Here is a 25,702-nt window from a genome sequence, read left to right as displayed (position 1 = left end):
ACCCTCAGTTTTTACAGTGAGGAAAAAAGAAAACAGGAAATGACTGGTTCAAGTTACATAACTAAACCTCCATTGGAACCCAGATTCCCAAGTTCAAGACACAAGACGCCTACCGAGGCCACGCTCGCGTTTGTAATAGTAGCTGAAAAACCATTTGGCCTGGATCTTGCAAAGACACCGTGAGCTTCAGATATGTTTAATATTAGTTTTAATGTGTTTTATTACTAATTGAACAACAATTTGGCCTTTATGCTGTAAAGCCTCTGAGAACTTGAAAAGTTACCAAATAAAGGGCCCTCCTAATGCTCATTTTCTTTTCTCATTCAGTGTGTGAGGAGGACGGTCTTCTCTAAAACCTCACTCTCTTATTGAGTCAATTAAGCATCTAACTTACCTAAAGAACAGGTTGGGCCTTCTGCAATCCTCAGATTTTATTTTATTTTGATAGAATATGTAGCTGTGCTCCATGACAACAACCTTTGGAATCTGAACTCGCTCAGCACACAGTAGGACCTCAATTTTCACTTCAGATGATCTTTTTGATAGTCATTTACTTAATTTAGCTGAGTGAGTTTTTCTTTTTCTATTCTAATAGAACTCTACACAGTAATGAGAACCAAGATTATTATTGGGCTTATCAAGTGCACAGCATTTTTTATATTTAATGTCCATATTCATTTACAGTCATTTCTTGTGTTCAAAGAATTGATTTCTATACATGTGCACTGTAAGTCTCCAATTTATATTACTATTTCTATTAAAATATCAAATTTGATTTCTGTAAATGCTTCTCATAATTATCCAATTTCCCTTTTTAATTTTATTTAAAAATCTTACATTTACTCATTAACAATGATGTGATTTTTTTTTTTTTGTAGCAACAATGACACAGTCAAGTTTCTCAATGTTCTAAAATTCCCAACATTTCAGTATTTGAGATTCAAGGAATATAATTCAGTATTTCGAAGTATTCTCAGAGTTTTCAAAATTATGATATTTTTCAGTAGATTTCTAACAATATTCACTTTTTATGTAGCTAAAATTCTTGCTTAAAGTATAAAATGCACCGAGTTTAACAGTACTTGCAGAGAGCTACATCCTATAAGAATAATCTGTACAGACAAAATAGAAGAGGAGTCTAGTCAGTCCTTGGCACACACTGGTTTTAAATAACTAAACTGTTATTTGTCAGGAACAATCTGAGATATATGATGTCAAAGAATAATTCCAATTCTTGGAATCTGTAGCTCTCTTCTAAGAAGTTCAATGTGCCTGTTCTTCCTCTCATCTGCCAACTTGGAAACTTTTCCTCAGCCCTTTTTTAATCTCAATATATCCTTCTGAATCTGGGGCAAACAGAACCAGATACATTTTATTGATTTACATAGTTATATTTATGTGTGTGTTTCTGTGTGGGAGTATGTGCACATCAGTGCAAATGCTTACAGAAGCCAGAAGAGGGCGTCAGATCCCATGGAGCTGGAGTTGTAAGCCATTATGACCTACCTAAAGTGGGTACTAGGAGCAATGACTTCATAGCCATTGCTGTGAGTAGAATAATAACTTTTATCGAATTATTTTTTTATTGTTGCTGATACCCAAAGCCAGGAGGACATGTTCTTGGAACAGAAAAGTGGAGCAGCTATCTTTGGGCAAACATCAACAGTGACTTTCTAGAATCTTTCTGTGGTCTCTTATCTTAAAATACAGGATGTGAGAGTAGTCTCCATAGTGTCCTTGATTACATTAATTTTCAGTTTTCACATTTCTTCCCACATGATGAAATTCATGATTGTCTTATAGTCTAGTCACCCTAATTTATTTCTTTTTTACATTATAATTTATTTTTATAATATTTTTATTTTAATTTTTATTAATTATACTTTATTCACTTTGTATTCCCCCATAGCCCCCTCCCTCTTCTCCTCCCAATCCCACCCTCCCTCCCCCTTCTCCACGCATGCCCCTCCCCAAGCCCACTGGTATGGGAGGTCTTCCTCTCCTTCCTTCTGATCCTAGTCTATCAGGTCTCATCAGGAGTGGCTGCATTGTTTTCCTCTGTGGCCTGATAAGGCTGCTCCCCCCTCAGGGGGAGGTGACCAAAGAGCAGGCCAATCAGTTCATGTCAGAGACAGTCCCTGTTCTCATTACTATGGAACCCACTTGGATACTGAACTGCCATGGGTCACATCTGTACAGGGGTTCTAGCTTATCTCCATCAATGGTCCTTGGTTGGAGTATCAGTCTCAGAAAAAAAAAAAAAAAAAAAAAAAACAACCCTGGGCCCAGATTTTTTGGATCTGTTGCTGTCCTTGTATAGCTCCTGTCCTCTCCAGGTCTTACTATTTCTCACTTCTTTCATAAGATTCCCTGCACTCTGCCCAAAGTTTGACCATAAGCCTTAGCAACTGCTTTGATACCCTATAGGGTAGAACATTTTAGAGGCCTTTTGTGGCAGGCTCCTGATTCTTCTGATGTCCATCCTAATTTATTTCTTAAAATGTAGCTCAGCTTATTGGATTTTACTTCACACATTTCTTAACTTACCAAATGCAGGGATTTGTGTGCAGCCTAATCTATCCTTTGTTCTCTATCCTCTCCTGTGATAAATAGTGACAAGTGTCTAGTGTACAGAAAAAGAAATGAAGAAGGTCATGGATCACCCCCCAAATCAAGTACTCCACCTTCCATATAAAATCTTCAGAATCACAGATGCCATGATGGGTGATCCCTGGATGGCTTCTAAGCAGTTCATTCAAAGCCAAAAAGAGATGAAAAGCGAGGAAAAGAGACAAAAAGATCTGCGATTAAAGAACCATTCTCTAATCTTAAGGTGTTTTCTTATTGCCATGAAATGTGTCTGACCCATATCACCTGTAAGCTGTGGTTTACAAGGTCAAGATCCAAGATTTCAGTATCTAGCTCCCGGCTCTTTTCTTTTCACATAGTAACCAACTACTAATTTTTCCTGTCTTTAAGTGGGACCTTGAAGTACATCCTTGGGAATTAATGGTTAGGAAGATCTGAGTTAACATTTAGGAAAAATTGAAAGAAGAGCAAACTGAAGTTTTACCCTGTAATATCCTTAGCCAACCTGACAACTCAGTTTTAAAATATTGTCAAATATTATTACTTTGCAAGGAATATGGAAACATGTTTATAATGGAAACAGGAAAGATTTTGAAGAAACTGGGAAATGTGTCAGAAGTGTTCAGCACAAAACCTCACTTGATAGAGGGTCTAGGGCTGTGCTTGGGTAAAATTACCATGGAATTAGTTTGATAGAAATTTATTTTATTATGGTCCCGGCTCTTTTTTTTTTTTTTTTTTCAAAAGAAGAAAGTGCTAGCTTTACAGGGAAGCACTAAATCATAAGCCCTGATTCCTGGAAGAACTAGATCCAGAAGCTTGAAGCATAATTTAACCAAAGAAGAGAAGCTAATGTCACAACACGTTACCTTCAGCCCTGCACATTCTGTATCTTATTGTCATTTCCCGATAAAATGTCAGATGTTAAGCTACACATGCCCAAGGCACAGCTGTAAACACTGTCAAACTCCTGGATGGCATGAATGATGGGTTTCTTATGGAATAGAAAATTACACAGTGTGGACACCCATGATAGATGCTGTCCTCAGATGGCTTTTTAACTGAGTATGTTACCAAAGAAAAAAAAAGAAAAAAAAATACTCATCATTAAAAGCTTGTGATACACCAGGAACTTTGACTGTTGTATTTGTTAATACCTATAAATATCTTGGTAAATGTAATTATTCCTTTTGTACTTTAAAAAGTTGCTAGCTTTTGACAGTGTAAATCACTGTCCCTGGTCAGGTTAGTAGTGTAGATAGGACTAGAAATGTGTTATCTCTAATGCTTCCAGCTTCCTGGGGCCACTCAGCTAGGGGCTGCAGGCTTCTGATTCTGTTCGTAATAAAGACACGCCTTTCCTACATGGGAATACAAAGAGCACATTACAATTTGAGAAGGAGTTTTTCCAAAGCCACAGCATATCATCCCTTAAAATGCAAAAGTATTATGTCTATGGAGGCATGAAACACTGGGAAAGAACTGTCAACACAGAACTCAGGAGGTAATGGCAGGAGGTCCAGGCTTCAAAGCCATCTTCAGATAGAATGGACTAGAAAAGATCCTGTCTCCAAAAACAAAAGAGGGAATAAAGAAGTAACATCAAAAGGACAATGTGAAGAACCCCATTGGTGTTTGAACAGGGACTGCACTGACTGTGAACTGCTTAGCATAGACATGGCTGTGGCGGTGACTCTTCTCATGCATGGGTAGTACTTCATGGATTTGAAGTACTTTTACCATTTGCAAAGACATGTGTCCCAGTATTCTTCTTCATCTGGAACCTGTATTCTGTGTTTTAAAAGAATACTATGTTTTTAAAAGGTTTACTTTATGGGGTGTGTGTGTGCGTGTGTGTGTGTGTGTGTTTGCATGAGCTCACACATGCTAGTGAAGGCTAGAGCCATCAGCTCTCCCTGGAGCTGTAGTTACCAGAAACTAACAATGGGTTCTGGGAACTGAACTCTGGTTCTCTAAGAGTAGCATGCACTCTTAACTGCTGGCTGAGCCATCTTTTCACCCTCCAGAGATAGAAAGACTTAAGAAAGCCAAATAAAGATGGAACTTCACTTTTCATTTATTTATCTGTCATCAAAAAGTACTTATTGAACACTTTCTGAGTGTCAGACATACAGCTAAATAAGATTTTGTCCCTAGGTAGTTTCTGGTGTAGACAATGACAAAATAAAAAATGTGTTTGATTTTACTGAACATTCTGTTCTGTTACATAAAATACTCTAAGAAAAAGAAGTAAAAGTTATTTTGGTATGTCTCATAAGGACATGTGTGCTGATAGAGAAAGTCTTTGGTTGGAAACTTATTTTCATTCTCTTGGGTGTGGGTGTTATGGTATGGATCACAGCTTTTGAGAAAAGATTATTCTAAGTTCCCATCTAGAAGGGGCTCTTTACAGGCATTTTTGTTGGAATAGTGTTCTAACAGTCTTCCTGTTAATCTGTGTTTGTATGCTACAGGTTTTCGCTCATTACTAGTGCATTGTATCTTCTTTTATGCATATTTATATGTCAGCACAATAGTGAAGATCCCTGTTTTGTTGAAAATATGTAAGATAGAGATTGTGTTGGTTCTTTGAGTTAAAAAAAAAACAAAAATGGATGGGTGGATGGAAATGATGGAAGGGTCTAGGATAAAGGGTTGTTGTTTGGGGCCTCCTGCTGAAATGACTATGTTGATAGAACAGGACGGGTACATGGAAACCTGGGAATAGGCTGGTGAAAATATTCATGTGTCTCCTTTAACAAATAATCTGTGCTCTGTGTAACTTGTGGGTGAAGGATTATAAATAGCCTAAAACAGAGATCAGCAAGCGTTACTGTAGAGGACCAGGTGCTGTGTGTTTAAAATTCTGAGCCATATGGGCTCTGTCACAGTCCCCTAGCCACGAAGCTGTAGTGAGAACCCAGCCACAAACAACAATGAATGAAAGAGCCTGGCTCTGTTTCCAGTAAAACTTTATCTATAAAAACAGACAGCTGGTGGGAATGGGCCCTCAGGCGGCAGCATGTCTTTTCCTGCCCTAAAACATTGCACTTGTTCTAGGACGCACCAGCTTTTACTGTGTTTGTCTATGCATGCCCTGCTTCATTAGTCTTTCCTCATTAACAACAACACAACAAAAAAGCAATAAACACGAATGTGGTTTCTTTGGCTCTTAATTTCAAATCAAAATATGGATTCAATTTAGCAGGCAGGTGGTGTTGCTACCATTCATTAATTTTTTTTGTATTGATTGCAAACATAATGAATTTATTTACTTTTCATATGTGGACCTAAGGATGCAACCAAAATTTACCATTTTCTCTGTAACAAACACTTGAAATTATTGTCAGGAAACATTTCTAAGAGCAATGAAATATTTTCTTTGTGTGTAATATTTCCCATTGAGGTGAGATATTTTGCTTTTGGGTTCTGCAATTCTGCATTGTGTTTTAAAGACACTATCCTACCCTTGGGCTCTGAATGAGTCACAGGCTCAATCAAGTGTTAATGGAGAAGTCCACGGCACAGCCATGAGAGAACTGCAGAAAGGCTAGTCAGGGCCTAGTGAACAAGTCTCTCGGGGACAACTTCCTTCCTCTGCACCTTCTACGTTTCCATTGTTATTTTTCTGAGACTTTAGGCAAAGAAGTAAAGGTCACAGATTCGTTTGTCTAAATACAATGTGAGGATTTCCATAATTTCACTATTTTAATTAAGAAACCGATATCCAGTGTACAAATATTTATGATCGTTTGCATATGCAAGGAAGAGATTAAACTGAACAGGACATTGAACCCACTTCAAAGACCTCATACAAGATTAGAAAGCCAAGTTGACCCTTTAAGGAAAACTGATCTCTTAAAGGTCACATTTGTGTGTAAATTGGTTTTGAGTGATCATGTAGATCCAGAACCTCAGGTACAACTCTTTACTCGAAAAATTTCAAATTCTATTTCCATGTAAACATGGGCATCCCTTTCTTAATTGTTACAAAAGGCTTTTAGTGCCTCTTAAGTAACTGGTACTGCTCTTCCTTGTGGTTAAATAGCTGTTTAAAGCTGGGTGATAAAAAGAGGGAGCTTGCTCATGTGTTTTTTTCAGAGTTGGAAAGGTGAAACCAAATTTGTGTAACTCCAATATGTTAGTTTTTGTCTTATCATATCATATCATATCATATCATATCATCATATTATTTCTGTTATAATCCTTTAGAAGCCTGCTTGTTTTCTAATGAGAGACAGAAAGGGAGTTGATCTGAATGGAAGGGGAGAAGGGGGGAAACTGGGAGAGCAAACCACAGCCAGTATATTATGTGAAAAAAAGAAGTCTATTTACAATAAAAGACACACACACACACACACACACACACACACACACACACACACAAACCCGGTTCAAAGACTTTCTTTGGACTTCAAGCGTTAAGCTGGAACTCAAGTCTTTGCATTAGCAGGTGGCATAGCATGTTGCCACCTTCCTCATTATTAGCTGGAACAATTTGGGTTTTGTGGGAGTGCTGAGAAACATGAGACAGCAGATTTTTCTCACTCTAATTGTGTCTTGGATAGAACTCCCCAAAGTCACATTTCCTATAAAAATTGCCTGAAAAAAAAACATCCAGAACTAATTTTGTTCTTCATATTTGAAAAGTATGCTCTGGGCTTGTGAATGTACGCCCTCTGTGTGACTAGGCCTGCTCCTTATTAGTCTCGGGGAGCCCCCACAGTGGGGATGTTATTGCAACACCAGTGTCACTGCAGGAGAATTCCTCTTATTTCTCATCCAACTGACTTAAAAACAGCCTGAGTTCAACGAAAATAGGTGGTTGCTGTCTGTCGATACTCACATTATCGCCTTTGATTTATCACCGAGAGACTCATTGTTGGCCACACCACCAGGCCAGTTTGGTGCAGCGTGAGTGACCCTTTCCTTTCTCATGTTTCCCATAACATGGGCGTGACTGCAAGCATGTGCTCAGAGGACATTCCAGGCATAGGCCCCTGATCACTGCCAGATCTGCCTGGGGTAAAGCTTCTTTCTGAGTGTTTATTCCATGACAGCACATTTGATCCTTGAGAATAGGTGTCAGGTAGCTGATGGGGAAGTGTCAGAGGCTGACATTTCTATTTGGATGCTTGGCAGACCACTGAGTGACACATTGTGGAGAACCTTATATATCCATATGGCAGGAAGCTGGAATAGAAACTCTATGACCCCAAACAGACCCTCAGGAAACTAAAATTATGAAATTCTTGTCTGTAGGCTAAATTTAACTGACCATGCAAACAGTATGTATTCTCAAGTGTGATGAAGAGTATTATGCTTTCAAACAGGTTTGTTGCCTAAGTAGAACAGAATCTGCTTATGACACTTCTGTGAAATATGAACAAATTCAGGATTTTCATTAAATTGTTTTTCTTTGGTTGTTGAGCAATGCATACAGATAGCATTATCATCAGTGCTCCGAAACCTCGAAACATCAAATGCTCATGTGTGTGAACACTCAGTCCTCAACTGCTTGGCATTGTCTTGAAGGCTGTGCAGCCTTTAGAGAGAGGGTAGGTCTTAGCTGAAGGAAATCGTTCACTCAGAGAACGGTGCCACCACCTTCTCTTCCTCTTCCTCTTTCTCCTCCTCTTCCATCTATAGGTCCACCAAAATGTGAAGAGTACAAGGCTCATACTTCCACTGGACACTGCCATAGATAGATAGATAGATAGATAGATAGATAGATAGATAGATAGACAGACAGACAGATAGATATCCTCCATCATGAGCCAAAATAAACCCTCTCTCCCTTTAGTTGCTTCCTGTCATGTATTTGGCCAAACTTACTCAAGTACCAAATTAATTTTTCCATGCCTAATTTTATTTATGCCATGCTGGTAAACTACCTGTGTAGTAGTGTCTCATGCCTAGTTCCAGCTGCTACCAGCATACAGTAACTAGACCTTCTGTTCTTTAGAGTGTGGCCTGTTCTATCTATAACACGCACACCAAATTCCTAGGTGGCATATGACTACAATCTAGTAATTACACAGAAATACTAAGGGAAGATGCATCCTAACTTACCGTGAAAGAGGACAGACCACTTCTATAAGAGATGGGGTCTAACGGTGAGATGACTAAGATCCTTTTGTGTAGTTTTGGAAGGAACTAAAAACCACTGATACAAATATTAATAAGCTAATAAGTTTCCAAGGTGCAACAACGGAACAGAGTTCTAGGGAATTTGCTTTGTAAACTGTATTTTGGAGTAAATTTCAAAAGCTGCCATCTTTTATCCTATTACGCAATTGTTTGCGTGTTGAAGATTTAAATTTTCAAGAGGCATTCAAACCACTCTGTAATACGCAGTGACTTTTGAAGATGATTATTAAGTATAGGAACTTTCTATAAAAATGTTTTATAGCACCCTTTCCAACTAGGAAATATTCAAATTTTATATTACTCTTAGAGTGAATTGGTAGGATGTGGTTAGTTAAAAAAAAATAGAAATAGGACATTTTAAAGTCTTTACTGACTTTGGGAGGAAAAATAATATTTCTTCTTGATCCTAAAAGTTGATTTATTCCACATCAGGCTTTTTGGCCCTCCACATTTTGGCTTTAGTTAGCAAAATCTTTAAATAGGCCATTACATATCCCACTTTGAAAAAAAAAAGAAATGTTTTCAATTATTTCATGTTTTTTTTAAGCTTCTAAAGAGAACGTGTTCTAGATGAAGATGTCCTTCACTGTGTTAGCTGTAGAATCAGTGCTTACAGAGGAGCCGATGAGCATTCTTAGCCAAAATGCACACATTGCTGGTAACTCCTACAGGGAAGGAGCTACCTTCCCCCACTGCTTTGTATTCCACTAAATACACAACAGAACAGATTTGGGCTTCATGAGCCATATGGTCTGCTCTTACACTGGATTCTACTTACAGCATGCAAAAGCAGCATGGAGGGTTGATTAGCACGTAAGCATGGCTGTGTTCCAGAGAAAATGTCAAGGATATGCAAACATTATGTGTGCTGACTCCTGAGTTTGCTGGAATTTTGTACCATTTTATCTCTTGACAGTTTTTGTTATATACTTTGCTTAGATAGTCATTGATTATAAATTGACTAGTATGGCACTTTAAACTTAATAGATAGTTAGTTACTGCATTACACATCATTACATCGTCTTAACAATAGTTTAGAGGTACTTATACATGTATAGAACTTAAACCCTTTAAAACTGTTCATCATTTTAACAACAATTTAGAGGCTCCTGTACATGTGTACAACTTTAAAAAACTACAGAATGTAAATAACTAATAAGGATAGAAGTTTAATATATTATCAAAGCTAGTCAACAATAGAATTTAGTCATTATGACCTTAAAATATATATTATAAATTTTTTACTATTCTTCCCTCAGAGAAGAGCTCTCCAATTTCCATCTTTTAGGATGGAGGATCTTGAGGCAGGCATGATGGTTCAGTGGGTAGGAATAGTGCTATGATTTCAGAAGGACCGGAATTCAAATCCCTGGCACCAGGTAAAAAGAAAAATCTGAATATGGCTATGTACAACTGTGAACCAGCACTGGGGAGCAGACACGGGAATCCCAAGAGCTCACTGGGGAGCCACAGTGGTGGGGAGCTTTGAATTCAGTGAGTGAACCTGTCTTAAAGGAGCAAGGCAGAGATGAATCGAGGTACAGCTCTTCCTTGGCCTCTGTGCATCTAGGAACATGGGCATATAAAAGAGAATGTGGGAATAAGAGATTGAGAGAGAGGGACTGAGAGGGAGAGAGACACATACAGAGAGAGAATTCAAGAGGGAGACTAATAATAAGGTAGGATGGACATACTGCTAATGGGTGTGATATGGACAACATGACACTGTGTGAGAGGCGTGGTGGCGTTTCCCTTGCTCACTTTCTGTCTGGGATCACATGCTCTGTGGTAAGCCAAACTCCACATAATTGGTCCCCTAAAAGGTCTGTATGGCAAGGCAGCGATGCCTCCTGACCATAGCCTGCTTGGGTATAAATAAGTCTCATTCTGACTGAAATTATGTCAGACACCTGAGGCAGAGCTGCCCATGGTAGCATAGCCATCCCATGCTTTCTGACCTACAGAAATGGTGGCAGAGAAGGTGTTCCTTATTTTAACCCATTTACGTTGGGGAGATTTTATGATGGGAGAACTAAGTCAACAGCAAGAAAGCTATAAAGATCAATAGTGTCGCTCATATTTTCTCTCCTGCTGTAAGCTAAATTTCACTTAGCCATCTCCTTTGCTATGCAGAAATATCGGAATTTCAGGAGTTCCCTTTTGCCAGTGGCTCACATTCTCTCCTGAGCAGCAAAGTCAAAAAGACTTTGCCCGTGCCTGTTCCCTGAAGTGCTTCCCCTACCTTTCTCTGTAACAGTTTCCAAGCTTCGGGTCTCACAACAAAGGTCTTCCTTTAATGCATTTGGAGGTGAATTTTACACAGAGTGTAAGATAGAGATCCAGAGATCTTCTGTTTGTGGACATCTAGTTTTTCTAGCACTTTTTTTTAAGATAAAAAAGAATGAATAGAAAGAAACAAAACTTGGGGGCCTTTTATTTCTCTATTCTAGCATCCGTTGGTAATCAATTTAAATGAATTGTGACTATGCCCATATATACCCAGTTAGCCTTTGAGCACTGGAAAATTGACAATGTGTTTGTTCCTGGTTCTGAGCTGTATCTTGTCCTGGATATCACTTGTATAGATGGTGCTTGTTTCATGGATGAATATGAAAACAAGTCAGGACACTGCGATCTTTCCTTTTGGAAAGTGTTTGTAATAAAATAGAAAAAAAAGAAGAAGAGAAGCATATAGGAACCATTGGCTGACACACACCTCCCAGCATGAGTTCTATGGCTTGCAAATAATTTCCAGTGTGAGGAGGCTGTCTAGTGATGGATGGAGAGCTGGCTAAGAGATAGCCCATGGGGGAAGATTAAACCCAGCAGCATTGTCTTGCTATTACAAATGTACTGGTACCAACCACTTATGATGGATTAGGCTCCAATATCAGGCTGTTTAAAAAGAATCATTCTGTGAAACAGAGGAGAAATATACCTTAGGTATAATTGCTTTCTGTTCAGAAGTGCACCTCTGTTGTACATGGGCTTTTCTTTTACTTGGCGGGCAGAGCAGAAATCATGTTCTCAATAGAATAATTTTGAAAACTGTGGTCTCCAACAGCAATTGTGCTTCCTTTCTGCTGCCAAGCTTCTTGAGAGAGTCAGCAATACAGGCTGTTCTCCACGCTTCATTCACATGGATGCTGTTAACCCTTCAGCAGCCATGTCCAAAGGCAGAGCAACTCCTGAAGGTGTTCTTGGAGGTGACCTTTGATCCTGCCATGTCAAATCTCATCACCCTTGCAGAGTTCCTCCTTAACAGTGATTTCTTCTTCTTCCCTTGACACTTTGCTCCTCGGCTTCCTTTGTGTGTTGCCAGCCTTCCTCTAACATAACTCTGCGTTTCATTTTCTCATCTCTGAGTAATCTTCATTAAGAGCCTCTTCTTGTTCATTTTGTTATTACCATGGATGGAAATTGTCCTGTTGTTAGTAGTGTTTATGCTACATTGTTCTGGCAATTATAACCATTTCTGTGAGACAACTTTCGCAAAAACAGCCTGAGCTAGATTCAAGTTTTCCCTTTTTATGTCGATGTATATTTTAAACTCAACATTTCATTAGAAAAATATTAGCCACTGGATCAAAATAAACACAAAATTGAGTGCTGTAGCATGATGCAAAGTTATTGTTACTTGTGTTTCTAAGGTGATTAAGAGACTTGGGCTTTTTAATTGAGGAAGCTCCCCCGCTCAGTTGGGACTGTAGCCACATGGGGTAGAAAGCAGAGAGGAAATCTAGTTGTTACTCCTGTAAGCAAGCACCAAGCTCCATCTGACTGAGTTTCAGATGTCCCCTGCCTCCGCCAGAGCAGCCTCAAAATGTCAGCAGCTTGCAATAGCAAAGCTTTTGTTCTCACTTGCTCTCGATGGCCTGTGAGCTGCCTGTGCCTGCTCCATGCCATCTGCATCCTAAGGCCCAGGCTCACAAATGGCCTCTTTGAGTCATAGCTAGTGTTGTGGCCTCTCAAAGCAGTTTGGTGAATGCAATGTCCTCACCTTTCTCTTTGTTCTAAATAAGTGACACAGAGAAGCTTAGCAGCAGTAGGACGGATGATAGTTGTCTTTCCACACTGAGGGAAGAAAGATCCAGGTATGAGCCATGGCAAGCCTGACAGAAATAGTGCAGGGATGTGTAATTGTCATACAGAAATAAGTAGTGACTATCTTGAATAACTCAACCAAGCATGCCATTTTGTTTCGGATATTAACATTTCAAAATGGGATATTTTATAAAATTGCTGACAAATTATATATGCTTGTTGGACTTTTTTTTGACTTTTTTTTTTTAGAAATGTAAAAATATAGATCATCAATGGCATGTTAAATTTAATGAAACTTGGTAAGTTTCAAATGAAAATGGATTTTCCTCTCATTGCCAAATGCATGGACAGTTTCATATTGAATGGCAATACACATTTATAGAGCAAGGGAATTTAAAGCCTGTGGGTTTCAGATCTGCTAGTGCTGACTTAAGCCTATCTTGGCTTACTTATTTTGATGAGGGCACTCAAAGCCAACTATAAACTCATTTGAAAAAGCTGAGTGAGAGAAATGCCTGAAACTGAAAAAAGAAGAATGATCAACGAAATAGAATAAAACGTTGGAAATAAGCTATGCCTAAGTATGGTGCCACAAGTCAGTAGATGGCTGTGGCATTATATGCAGATATATGTACATAAGGTGCATATATAAATGATACAGATACATATACAGAGATGATACAGATGTAGAGACAGATATAAGTTACATATAGATGATATAGACAGGTAGCTATAGATAGAGCTATAGATATAGGGTTGTATGATGGTTGAGTTACTATCCAAGCTCCTCTTATGTCTTGTGATGATGAGAATCCGGATGGATTACAGATCCAAACAGAAAAGACAAAAAAATGCACATTATCGAAGAATGTAAAACTAAAGTCTTCAAAGCACAGCACACATCTGCTGGAACAGTCACACTTTAAACACTCGGGGTTCACTTGAGCTTACCTCTACCATTTAAACGCCTCTGCTTAACTTAGCCATCTCATCTGTCAAAGGAGAATCCTGATAATGCTGCCAGAGTTAGTGGTTGTGATGATGAAAGCATGCGCGCGCACACACACACACACACACACACACACACACCACACACAGTGCCTAATACATGTTATTGTATCCATGATCATGTGACAACGAAACAATTACAGATATGACTATGAATTTGTGGATAAAAATCATCTGTGTGTTAAATTAGATTCTGATCAGTCACCCATTGATCATGGTTTACCATTTTGTATATGTAAATATATGTTATATAAAAAGATATCTAAGCAGGATCTACGTCTGCTAGCTATTGAAGACATTTTATGTGTCCTTAAGGTAGAACGTTCCTACTTCCTTTCAACTTTAGAAAGAGCAGTGATGTGTTCCTGTTCTGATGCTTATTCTACGTTGCTCTTTTTATCTTTATATTGGCCCCTTCTTTAAAGGATAATAATTATGCAAAAATACAAACACAGAGAGAACCCAAAATCAAGTTCTTTCAAAACAGCATAGCTGGTGGCCTTCTTTTGTTTGTCCTCACAACTGTGTTTCTTACTCAGGATGTGTACCAGCCTCGAATCCATGCCTTTCTTTTTTCATTTTGCTGACCGATCTCCTCCTACTCAAGCTACAGATTATCTGGCTTCAGCCTTTCCCAGACTCGCCTTGTTAAATTGCCTTCTCTTTAATTCTTCAGCTTCATAGTTATTTCCTTTATAAGCTTATATCATAACTGCTAATGGTTCCCCTTCTGTGCTGATTCAAGTTTTTTTTTTTTTCAGTTTGATTTCTGTTACTGTGATAAAGACCGTGACCAAAAGCAACTTGGGATAGATGGAGTTTATTTAATATACAGGTTTTAGTCCCATCATCAAAGAAAGCCAAGGCAAGAGCTTGAAGTAGTCGCCATGGAAAATACTACCTGGCGGCTTGGTGTTTCAGGCTTGCTCAGCTCACTTTCTTACTCACTTTCTCATCTCACCCCTCCTATTACATCAGTTAACAACTAAGAAAATGCCACCCCATGTCCCCAGGGGCCAAGCTGATCGAGGTAATACCTCAACTGGGGTTTTCTCTCTGCCTAAGTGACTGTGGGATGTGTCAAGTTGACAGCTGGAAATAACTATGACATCGAGACAGGGCTTGAAGCTGTCCTTACCACAGCAACCAGTGGCACTCAGAACAGACGTCAGTCCTTGTATAATTGAACAAATAAATGAACATGAATGGGTATTAAGATACTTCAAAGAAAGAGTCACAAAATGATTTTATACCAACGTATCCACGTCAAGTAGATATGAAAGTTGTAGGTATTTTGTTTGTTTTTTGAGACAGGGTTTCCCTGTGTAGCCTTGGCTGTCCTGGATTCACTTTGTAGAACATGCTGGCTTCGAACTCACAGAGATCTGCCTGCCTCTGCCTCCCCAGAGGGCTGGGATTACAGGCATGAGCCACCATGCCGGGCTGTTGTAGATATTTTTATAACATCCTGTTGTTTATTAATTTATAAAGACAAAGACTACATTGTCTCCCAACTAAGTGTCTGTTAAGTATTAAGCTATTATTTAGGTGATTTTTGACTGACTGACGAAATTAATTCTAATGTGATGTTGTAGGCTAAGTGTCTACAAGAATTTTCCCTTAAATAAAATTAAGACGAAGTAGATAGAAATAATAATTAGGGGTGCTTTAAAACCAGGATGTTACAAGAGTGTTGTAATGTATACATATTTTCTGTTATATTTTTCTTACAAGGGTCCTGTTGGTTTGCCTGGAGAAGTAGGGGTAACTGGAAGCATTGGTGAAAAGGTAATTTATTTTGTTTTATGTTAAGAAGTCCTGACTAACTTCATCTTCCATGTGGTATTTTATGTTGATTGATTAAAAGACATTCATCATCCTGATAGGGGACTAGAGGATGGAGGATTAGACTCTAATCACTGTTCTGTGTGTCCACACATCCTCACAAAACATCAGAGTCCAAGAGACACTTGGTGAGAACAAAGCTGCTGCTTCGGCATTTCCCCACATTGGATTGAACAAATGGAGTGCCTTCGGCACAAGGGACCATCCAATCAGGTGGCCCACAGGCTCAAATGACTCCTACAAGTTAAGATGGTTCTTACTTTCATGAATTGATAAACCTGTATCCTGGCGATAATTCAACCCAACAGTGGTCACAGTAGCCATCAAGCCTAGTGAAAAAGCCCTCTGGGGCTCAGCCTGCAAATAGCCTTCCCTGGTCTAATCTGGTCAAGTTATAGATAGAACACTACTCAGTACCTTCCTGTTTCCAATACCAAGGAAACTGCAAAATGATGAGTGTAGGAAAGAACAGACATCTTCATCCTCTGCCTCCTCAGCAAGGAGAAGGCACTGGCTGGTCTTGCTTTCTTGGTGAATATTTGTTTTTGCCCTGTATTTCTTTTATTGTGCTTACTCTCGCTACTTTTTCTTCCACTGTCAACATATTTTCCTCTCTTTCCAATGTTGCTTATTCTCTTTGTTTTTTCCACACACTGCCCACCTTCATTGTATTAGTTAATAATCAATACTTTTAGCTTGAATAGCTTTTCAATTCTTATCTTATTCTGTAAGTATCTTAGCTCAATTCTTTTTTTTTCTTCTTAAGGAAATATAATTGACATCTCTAGTTGGGTTTTTTTTTTTTGATGTATTTAAATAGCTCATTTGATTTTGAATTGTTCTATCATGGTCTGCTTCCTTCCTCTGAGTAATGATGGAGATCGAGAGCTCAAGATAAAATCACCCAGTAAGAACACTTTCACATAAAACCAGAAGGGATATCCCAACAAATGCAAAAATATTTACCTAGAAACACAAGAAAAATAGAAAGGAAAGGCAATGTGACTCCCACAAAAGTTATCAAGTCCTCAATAACCGAGTCCAAAAATAATGAAGTGGTTGAAATGCTAAGCAAAGCGTTCAAAGTTTACTTTTAAAAAATGGCCAGTGACCTCAAAGAGGAGTCAAACAAACAGACAAATGGGTAAGAAAGTCAACTCAAGATTTAGAGATGAAATTTAGTAAGAAAAATGACAAATTTAGTAAACAAATAGATTCTGGGGAAAAACATGGGAATTTTGGAAATGTACGGTACCATAAATCAAAATTCTAAGCTATGGAAAACAGCACTATTAAATGGAGCAGAAGGAAGATTTTCACAGATTGAAGATGTGACTAAGGAATGATGACATTAAGACAGAAAAATAAAAAATTAAAAGAAAAAAAAGCAGTCATGATCATGACTTTCAAGAACTTTGCGATGTGGCCATGAGATGAAAACGAAGAATATCTCAAAGTAGAAAACAACCTGAACTGTGAACTAAAGACACAAGAAATCTTCTTGATGAAGTTGTGCATGAAAATATTATAAATGTAGGGAAAGATGTGTGCATCCAAGAGACAGTGAGAACCTCAAGTAGACAAAAAAATGAAATTATATTATTTGCAGGTAATGTCTGGAAACGGAGATCATCATGTTAAGGGAAATAAGCCAGGCTTGAAAGGATAAACCATTGCATGGCTTCTCTCAAGTGTAGAATTTAGTAAAATGGATACCACTAGGGTTATAGAAGGAAAAGGGAGAGGAAACATGAGCAATGGTAAGAGAATGCATGCATATGGTCAAGGTGTGCTTTGGAAATGTAACGATGAAAATTATTACTTTGTGCAATTAATATATGCTGACAAAAGGAAAATTTATTCAAAAATATAACATATTACTCTACTGAATCTCTTAAATATGTTGAAATATGACCAATTATGTGTTTGCTTCTAATTTTTAAAGCATAGGAAGCCCTTCTGGTTATAAAGATGTAATCTAAAACACAAATGTGAAATAAACAGTGTAGAAGCATGAACAGAAAAATTACTATGTAATTCTACCTTTAAGCCTCTATTAGAAACAATTTTGAATCAGAAAAATAAGCTTCCAGTTTACTCTTCTCTTTCCTCCAAGTCATTTACTAAACACCTGTCCTGTGTTCCATCTCACAGCTTTCCTCGTCCAGAATATTCTCCTCCATCCCAGGCTTTTATTCAAATTGATAGAATCTATTAATTTCCTCCCTCTAGGAAATCGCCCCATATGTCTCTAAATCTTCCTGATTTCCTCCCTCCCTAGAATGAGAATAAGTTCTACAGAGTTTACAATTCAGTTTCCCCCTAATTATTTCATCTCTACTAGTAGCAAATCTATAGTTACTTTAAAGTGGAATATAAGTTTAACTTTATAAATACTGTCTTTTGTCACGTGAAGCAAGTTCTTAATGTATAATTGCTGATTTTTAACATAAGAAACAGAAAGCATTCAACTAAAAATCAGATGTTTGTCCTTTTTTATTTTTATTTTGTTATTATTCAATGAGCTAAGACTTTGACAATGTTAGAAACTTTAATGTGACATTTACTCTTAGCTTTCCACTGAAGACTTGATTCCCACTACCCTCCAGAATGAGATCAGCAATTCTTCACTGATACCAAGAAAGTAATTTCTTCAATTGTTCTAGAGATTAGTTCATTTTTTCATTTATAAAACTTTAGCAGGGTTTTTAGAAGAGCTTGTTTATCCATAATTTCTATCTTCATTTTAGTAAGACTGCAAACAAGAGAACTGTATTATTTTAGGAGATTTGCAGCCATAGGGTTGAAAATGCAAACTGTAATTTAAGTTTCAAAGGTATTGAAAATGAAGATAATCTGTGCATACAAGTTCTGATTCTGATGGTTTCTTTTTCTCTAGCCTTGGCTCAATCATCCTTAACATGAATCAATGATATCTTTTTCTTCTTTCTTGTTTTAAAAGGGAGAGCGTGGAAGTCCAGGCCTACTTGGTCCCCAGGGGGAAAAAGGTGTCATGGTAAGAGTTCCAGGATCTGCAAACTCTGTTTCCAACGCCTCTAATAACAAAGTTAAGGCTTTTTGTGGGTAGACCCGCCTTGACTGGAATTTAAGTGAAAATGATACATTATAATAAATTTCCATTGAACTATTTTTTTAGCTGTTTTATATCCTAGAATGATGTTCTATGGTACCAAGTCCATGAAAAACCATAAAAATAAGCTGCCTTAGTAAAAAAAAAAAAAGAAGAAAAAAGTATATATTCTATAGCTCTGGAAGAATTATTAAATGACTATAAATTAACCACATTGGGTTAAAAAATCCAATTAAAATTCTGCATGCTCTTGTGCAAATAAAGTTAATATTACACATATCCACAACCACTTTTCCACCAGTTTTGGCCATGAGGTAAGTCTTTTGGCACATAAGAGTTTAAGCACCAAAATTTTGCCTTATTCTCTTATATCTTCAAGATGACAACTGATAAATTTGACATCTGGGTTGTGTTTTTAGTTTATTAAATAGTTAGTGAGTATTAAAGGAAATTAAAAGGAGATTTAGTATCAGTTTTAGAACTCCCTTTTTTAGCAAATAAAATAATGGTGGCACATAGCACTGTCTACAAATTCTTTTCACCTTTTGTTCTTTATGTTCAATCTCTGTATCATCAGAAGAGCACCACAGATTATTTTTAACAACTTCTGCTGGGGACAGGTATTGAACCTAACTTACTCATAAACCAATTGAATTCAAGAACTTTTTTCTTCCTAAGACATCTTCAGATTTAGGGCTAGCATCATAATGCATGTGTCCTTTCTAAAAGTTAATGGACTAAACGCATGTGCCACCCTTAAATGTGGAATTCCCTGACCTCTTAGAAAAGGTTGTAATTCATGCTATGCATCATGGAGCATAGTCCCCAAGTAAGCTCTCAGCTCCTGCAGAAAGAGGACATGAAGATGATCCTGGCATATTGTAACACACGGTGCCACCTAGTGACTTTCTTTTCCAAACAAGGACCCAACAAATAATGTGCAGCTTCTCTGGAAACACATCTTTAATTTCTGTGATCCTACTGTTGAACATTGCCTGTGCCTTCATGTATCTTGGGTTGGAAAGGGCAATCTTATCAAACTGCTGTTTTTGTTACTGTTTTTATGTCCTTAAAGGGAAATGATTAATTTTATATTTTTCATATTTAATTTAAATAATAGGGCTACCCAGGTCCTCCTGGGGCTCCAGGACCGCTGGGCCCAGTGGGCTTACCTGTAAGTATAGAACAGATTATTTTGTCCTTTGTTGAATGTCCGCTTTAACTTCAGTCCGCTGCTTTGTTGTGCTGTCTTTATGAGTCTCACATAAAACCACTCTTGTGAAATCTTTCTTGGTATCTTCAGTTTCTTTACCCCTACTGTGTATAATCACCAACTTCAGTTCTCTAGCCTAAACTGAAAAGAAAAAAATAATAACTTTTCTTTTGTAAGAAAACAAAATAAGTAACCAAAATACAGCTGAGAACAAAGGAATTAACAAAACATAAGCAGACATTTTAACATTTTTTTCTTAAATATGTTTGCAAATATTCTCATACAAACAGTTAAAATTCATAGGAAATGTGCCTTTGGTAAGTAAAACTTAAGCTTTGAATACATCCTATCTGTTGTTTTCAGAAAGATAATTAAATCTTGCTCCTAAAGAGAAAAGATCCACTTGTCAAAGTTTGACAGTTATTGTGAACATGAATCTGAGGAAGGTCAGCCTCTGTGCTGGCTGGGCAGAGCTTCTTGTTACAGTAATAATTTCTACAATGTCTCACGATGCTTCCATTCTATAAAGTAAGCTGATATTCTAGTATGTTCATAGATGTTGTTGACTTCTAAAATGAAAAGAATACAGCATGGTTGTCAACTTCCTCACTCACATAAAAGATTGAGTCAACTTGAGACCCTAAAATTTGGTCCGTTTTTATCTACCTAAAGTTCATAACTAAACAGAAGACAAGGGTTGTTAAAGGAAAATCTCCGTGCCAGGATCAGGATGCCTCTCCATGATTGTTTGGTGGGGGTGGCCCCAAAGGCACCCAGACAACACAGGGTATTGGCATTGTTCTTGTGACTCACTGTAACAAAAAAGGAAGGCCTGGAAGCTGAAGACACCACACGCTTTGGCTGTGAGACACAGAACACTCAGTCTCATTGACCAGGAAAGTCCCTGCTGGCTAGCTTTCATAGTGTTGGAAAGTGCTATGTGGGTTCCTGATGGAGAAAGGAATCAAAGCTCCTATCCAGGGCTAGGCTCTGCATGTTACATTACCAACCTCCATGCAAACTGTACCCACTGATGCAACAGCAGTGGTTACAGGGGAACCACCTGCCTTCTGGAAGCATTTGAGGACTGCTGTCAGGACAGATTTCATGTCTGGTATTGTAAACCTGGTCAAGAACCCAAAGCTGTAAAGATGCCCTAGTAAGGAACTTGCTCTTGTTGTTTAGCTAAATGATAGTATTGTCAAGAACTGCCTTCTATGAGTTTATATTTGTAGCCATAACTTTGTGCTATATTCTAGTAACTATTTATATACATTTATGTATCATTGAACTTGACTTTAAAACAGTAACTTAATTTCCATTGTTGACTGCTTTTGATACATTACTTTATAATCATTTATGGCATTTTCATAGGCTCATAAAATATACCAATTTTTATAGATGGTATTATAATATGTATCTTTTAGCAGAGACATTGTAACAGTAATAGTCCTTGCCTCTTGGATGGACCAAGCGTATTAGACTAGTGGATCTCCGCTTCCTTCACTGCTCATGTGCCTTTCTCCTGAACACTGTTTGTCCAGTGAACAGTAATCCCTTCCAGTTCATTTCACCCAGAAATAACATTTGTCCAAAGAATGAAACATTTTGAAATCAGAACATTGGGGATGAACATACAGTGTTGATTAATTAGAATTTATTTGTAGGAAGATTAATAAATGTATTTTTTAAACCTATCATTAAAATACACACCATGTAAGAAAAGTACAGCTACTCTTCTGGTAACAATGCTGTGAATTTATATCTGAGTTTTTAATTGCCAACATGCAGGGTCTTGTTGGGGCAAGAGGTGCACCTGGGAGTCCAGGCCCTAAAGGACAAAGAGTAAGTAACATAAAAGTTTGCTAACCTCAAGAGAATAACCTCGTATTGATTGATGCGCTTGACAAATCCAGCGCGACACCTTCCAGAATCATGCTTACATCTTGTCGGGGTTTTGCTGTTTTTATTCTATTAGATGAGTTGCATATAACCAACAATTTGTACTTATAACATTCTCAGTCTCTCCTTCCATCCTTTAGGGGCATTATAAATGAGAAGATCTTTAAATAAATAAATACATTTCTATTCACAACATATTTATATATCACAAAAAAAATAACAAAATCAAATGATAAGAAATAGAATAAAGATATATGGGATGAATTAGTGTTTCCCAGTTGCAGATCAAGTCTATTTTTATCATTATGGTCTAATAACTATATGCAGACCTATGTATAAAGAATATTTACCTCCCAAATTGTCTCTTAAACATTTTTACATGTTTATATAAAAAGAGCCGCCACTTACATGCCTGTCCCATATACTTCCTGTGTACTATTTTATGTAATACTCAAAGCCACCGTAAGAAGATGTGGCATTATATCACAGATACCATAACCAAGAAAAGCAGGGCTTAAGGAATATGATCTGCAAAGACAAAAAAAAAAATTCTCAGCCATATTCAAGCCTTACTAAATCTTCCTCCAAAGCCAATGGTTATTTGAGGCCACATGGAATAGCGAGGGATACTTTTCCTCATCTGGAAATGTGACATTAAGAGCTGTATTTCCTGCATTGCCCTTCACCTGGCTTAAACTTTAGAGCTAGTGAAGAGGTTTGTTTGTTTGTTTGTTTTAAATTCTAAAAACATGATCTCTAACTAACAAACATCTTTAAAATGAAAGAACAGTAAAGATGAAAGGCACTGCATTTTCCTAGCTGTCAAACTGAGGAGTGTTGTGAACTCCCAGTCTGAGGACAGTTTGTAGTTTATGTCTTGTGTGAGGAATGAGGAGAGAGATTTGTCTTTTTATTATTAATTTTATGAAAACCTATCTTCCTTCCCGGTGTTTAGCTTCACTGTCTACAGACATCAGCGATAGCTGATCCATTTTAGCTTAAGTAAATTGAAAACGAAGAAAGACCTGATTTGTACTCCAACTATCCTTTGTTGCTTACACCTTGCCAGAACTCAGTTCTTGGTGAGGTCAAATGTGTTTATTCAGCCTAGCGTGAGTCAAGGGTGGGGGGAGAGCTCAAACAGCTCACGGCAGGTGGATAAAAATTTTAAAATAAAAATAAATTAAAAAAATACTTAGCCGAACCTTCTGTCAGTGAGTGATTTAGGCCTCACTGACGCTCTGGCAAGTCCATGTCCCTAACCGTGGTACATGCTGAACTACCTGAATGCTCTCATAAATCCTTTTGCAAGTTCATTTGCTCTGCAGTGTTCTAACTTCACTGTGACCACGTGTAGCTTCCTGCTCTCCCGACCTGTCACTTTGTCCTCAGCTATCACTTCTTCAAGCTTTTTATTATTTTCCAGATACAATTTCCTGACGTTCTCCAAATGGCTCCATGCAATTTTAAACTATGTCACTCAGTAATTTCTACAAAAGGAAACTGTGTAGGGAAGAAGGTGTCTTTCTTCACTAGGAGAATATTATGGGCAGCTAGTAACTGTTACACACATATATATGTGTATATGTATGTGTATCTGAATTGGCATGGAGAGATGGTTCATTGGCTAAGAGCACTTGCTTCTCAGTCATGAGAACCAAAGTTGTGCTGTCAGCACCCCTGACAGCACCCGCCTCAAGCAGGTCACAACTGCCTGTAACTCCAGCTCCAGGACGTCCAAGGTCCTCTTCAGGCCTCCAAGGCATTGGAAAGACACACATACACACACACACACACACACACACACACACTATTGATCCATCCTATTGAGGTAAGTGAGAAAGGTGTCTGGCTCAAGATCTCGGGTCCAACCTCTGGTGGCACTGCAAAAAAAAGGGAGTCCATTCTTCTGGCACACCTGTCATTACTTTGGGTGACAGGACCCTGAAGGGAAACTCTACTGTTACATATGCAGTTCTGAGCCCACACAGAGTGACCATAATGTTTTGTCGCTCCCCCGATTTGGTCTGGGTTTGTAATGTTTTCAAATGGTCGTAAATACCGTGAATGCTAGGGCCACTCCTAGGAGTTCTGCCTACTGACAACCCACCACACATCTACCCGACCTGATTTCTTACAGTTTATATAACTCTTAGCTAGTAACCCAGAGGACTCTGCATCAACTCCCCCTCAGGTTTCACACCACAATGGGCTTTCCAAATTCTAGTTATGGTCTAGAAACTGGGAAAAACCATAGAATACTAAATTTGAACTGGGCTACAGTGCCAATGGCTAAAAACATACTAGTATCATGAAAATGTTTCTGACTTGCAATGGGACAAGTGTATGTTCATTCCTTTTACATGGCTGCCAAGAGTAAGAAGATAAGCATTAAAAGGGAGCCATAAATATACTAAATTATTATATAAATGTCCTTTATGTGTAAAACATCTTAACATTTTTGTAGCTGTTCTGTTTAGCTGGGGAACAGCTAAGTGGAGAGAAGTTATTTAATATACTAAAACTGTAATTCACAAAATCATTTCTTGTGCATAGAAGATACAAGCTAACCTATCTGCTACTCTAGTCCTAGGTGGTGCTGGCTTGTCCTCGTAGGCTGCTAGGACTCAGCACAACCTGAGCCAGGGACTTCACAAACACGCTGAGGCTAAGTGATGAGAGGAACCCTTTGAATCTGCCCAGTATTTCCTTCTGTGTCCAGCTGCCCAACAGGAAGAATGATGCAAATGATGCAGAGCTCACCTACTCACTTGGACACAAATTGAGTCTTTGATCACAAGCTCCTTTTAAGTTCCACACTTTAGAGCAGTAGATAGGGAGGCCAGCAGCTGAAGAACTTGGTACCATGCTACTTAAGACTGAGACAGAGGGAGAGGGATAACAAGGCTAGAAATACGCGCCATCTTAAGGTTTTCTCTGGAAAAAGTGGAACCTTTGTGGTCGCAAACACTCTGCACGCTGGCCCCTTGGAGGAACTGCATATCATTTGAAGGCAAAATGCCTTCAGCAGTATTTGTATTTAGGGTTGGTGCTAGGCAATAACTGAAGCATCACAAGTGATAAAGTTTTTTTTCCTCCACTCTGTAAGAAGTTTATAGCAGAGAACTTTTTCTGAAGAGTCCCAATAGTGTTAATTTTGTTTGGTGAATCAGTTGGTTCCAGCTGTGTAAAGCAAGGGCCAGAAAAAGATCACTCGGCATCATTAGTTAGGCATGTGTGTGCGTTAAAAATTAATAGGGGTCACACCAAGATCCAGATCTGGCTTTGGGAACATATAAATACATTGAGTGCATCTGTCCTGCGAATACAGCTATTTCCTTCATTCATGGACACTTAGCCTATCGTAATTTATCCCAGAGGTCATAGAAATGGGTTTAGGGTTCTCATAAAAATCCTCCTAACTACACTGAGCATGCAGGATATGTTAACATCTTTGTTGGTTGTGAATTTCTTCTTTAAATTGTAATATTTATATGAAATAGCAGCCCCATAGCCTAACACCTAATGCATTCTGGAATAAGTTGCTCATTCATGAATCTCGCCACCCCTGTAATATACTCCCCTACATTTCAAACATTAACTGTGCTTTTCTTTAGTGGGGCTGAGGTATTCAGCTCTCACTTCGGAAACCCTCTCCCAGCTCAGTGTGGCCGGTGTTGACATTCCTAACAGCATAGAAAAAAAAGGTCTGGGTGTTCTGTTTATGTTGCATGCTCTCACTGAGAAAACGGGAGATCCAACAGACACTTTCAAGCTGTTCCGTTTTTCATATTATCCCAAATTATGTGTCTCTTGCGACACTGCTTGTCTAATTCTTTGGGGCCTCGTTCTGAACTTAA

The 25,702-nt window shown here is 38.2% G+C and overlaps 1 protein-coding gene and 1 long non-coding RNA gene across 3 annotated transcripts in view; one reads left to right on the top strand and one right to left on the bottom strand.

Moving 5' to 3' along the window:
- Nucleotides 1-25,702, top strand: part of Col24a1 (collagen type XXIV alpha 1 chain) — a 249,978-nt gene that overhangs the window by 122,821 nt on the left and 101,455 nt on the right. For both annotated transcript variants that reach the window (XM_060392579.1, XM_060392578.1), the window contains exons 25-28: nt 15,526-15,579; nt 18,599-18,652; nt 19,848-19,901; nt 21,732-21,785. In XM_060392579.1, the coding sequence (XP_060248562.1) occupies nt 15,526-15,579; nt 18,599-18,652; nt 19,848-19,901; nt 21,732-21,785 (216 nt within the window). The remainder of the gene's footprint in view (nt 1-15,525; nt 15,580-18,598; nt 18,653-19,847; nt 19,902-21,731; nt 21,786-25,702) is intronic.
- The window catches only part of LOC110562455 (uncharacterized), a 122,716-nt gene that overhangs the window by 45,724 nt on the left and 51,290 nt on the right, over nt 1-25,702 (bottom strand). The window contains exon 3 of the long non-coding RNA XR_002477243.2: nt 19,900-20,081. This is a non-coding gene — a long non-coding RNA (uncharacterized LOC110562455). The remainder of the gene's footprint in view (nt 1-19,899; nt 20,082-25,702) is intronic.

The sequence above is a fragment of the Meriones unguiculatus genome, chromosome 10, assembly GCF_030254825.1.
Source record: "Meriones unguiculatus strain TT.TT164.6M chromosome 10, Bangor_MerUng_6.1, whole genome shotgun sequence".
Taxonomy (NCBI): Eukaryota; Metazoa; Chordata; class Mammalia; order Rodentia; family Muridae; genus Meriones; species Meriones unguiculatus.
Note: the sequence above shows the minus strand (reverse complement) of the source record. Positions and strands in the feature narration are given on the sequence as shown.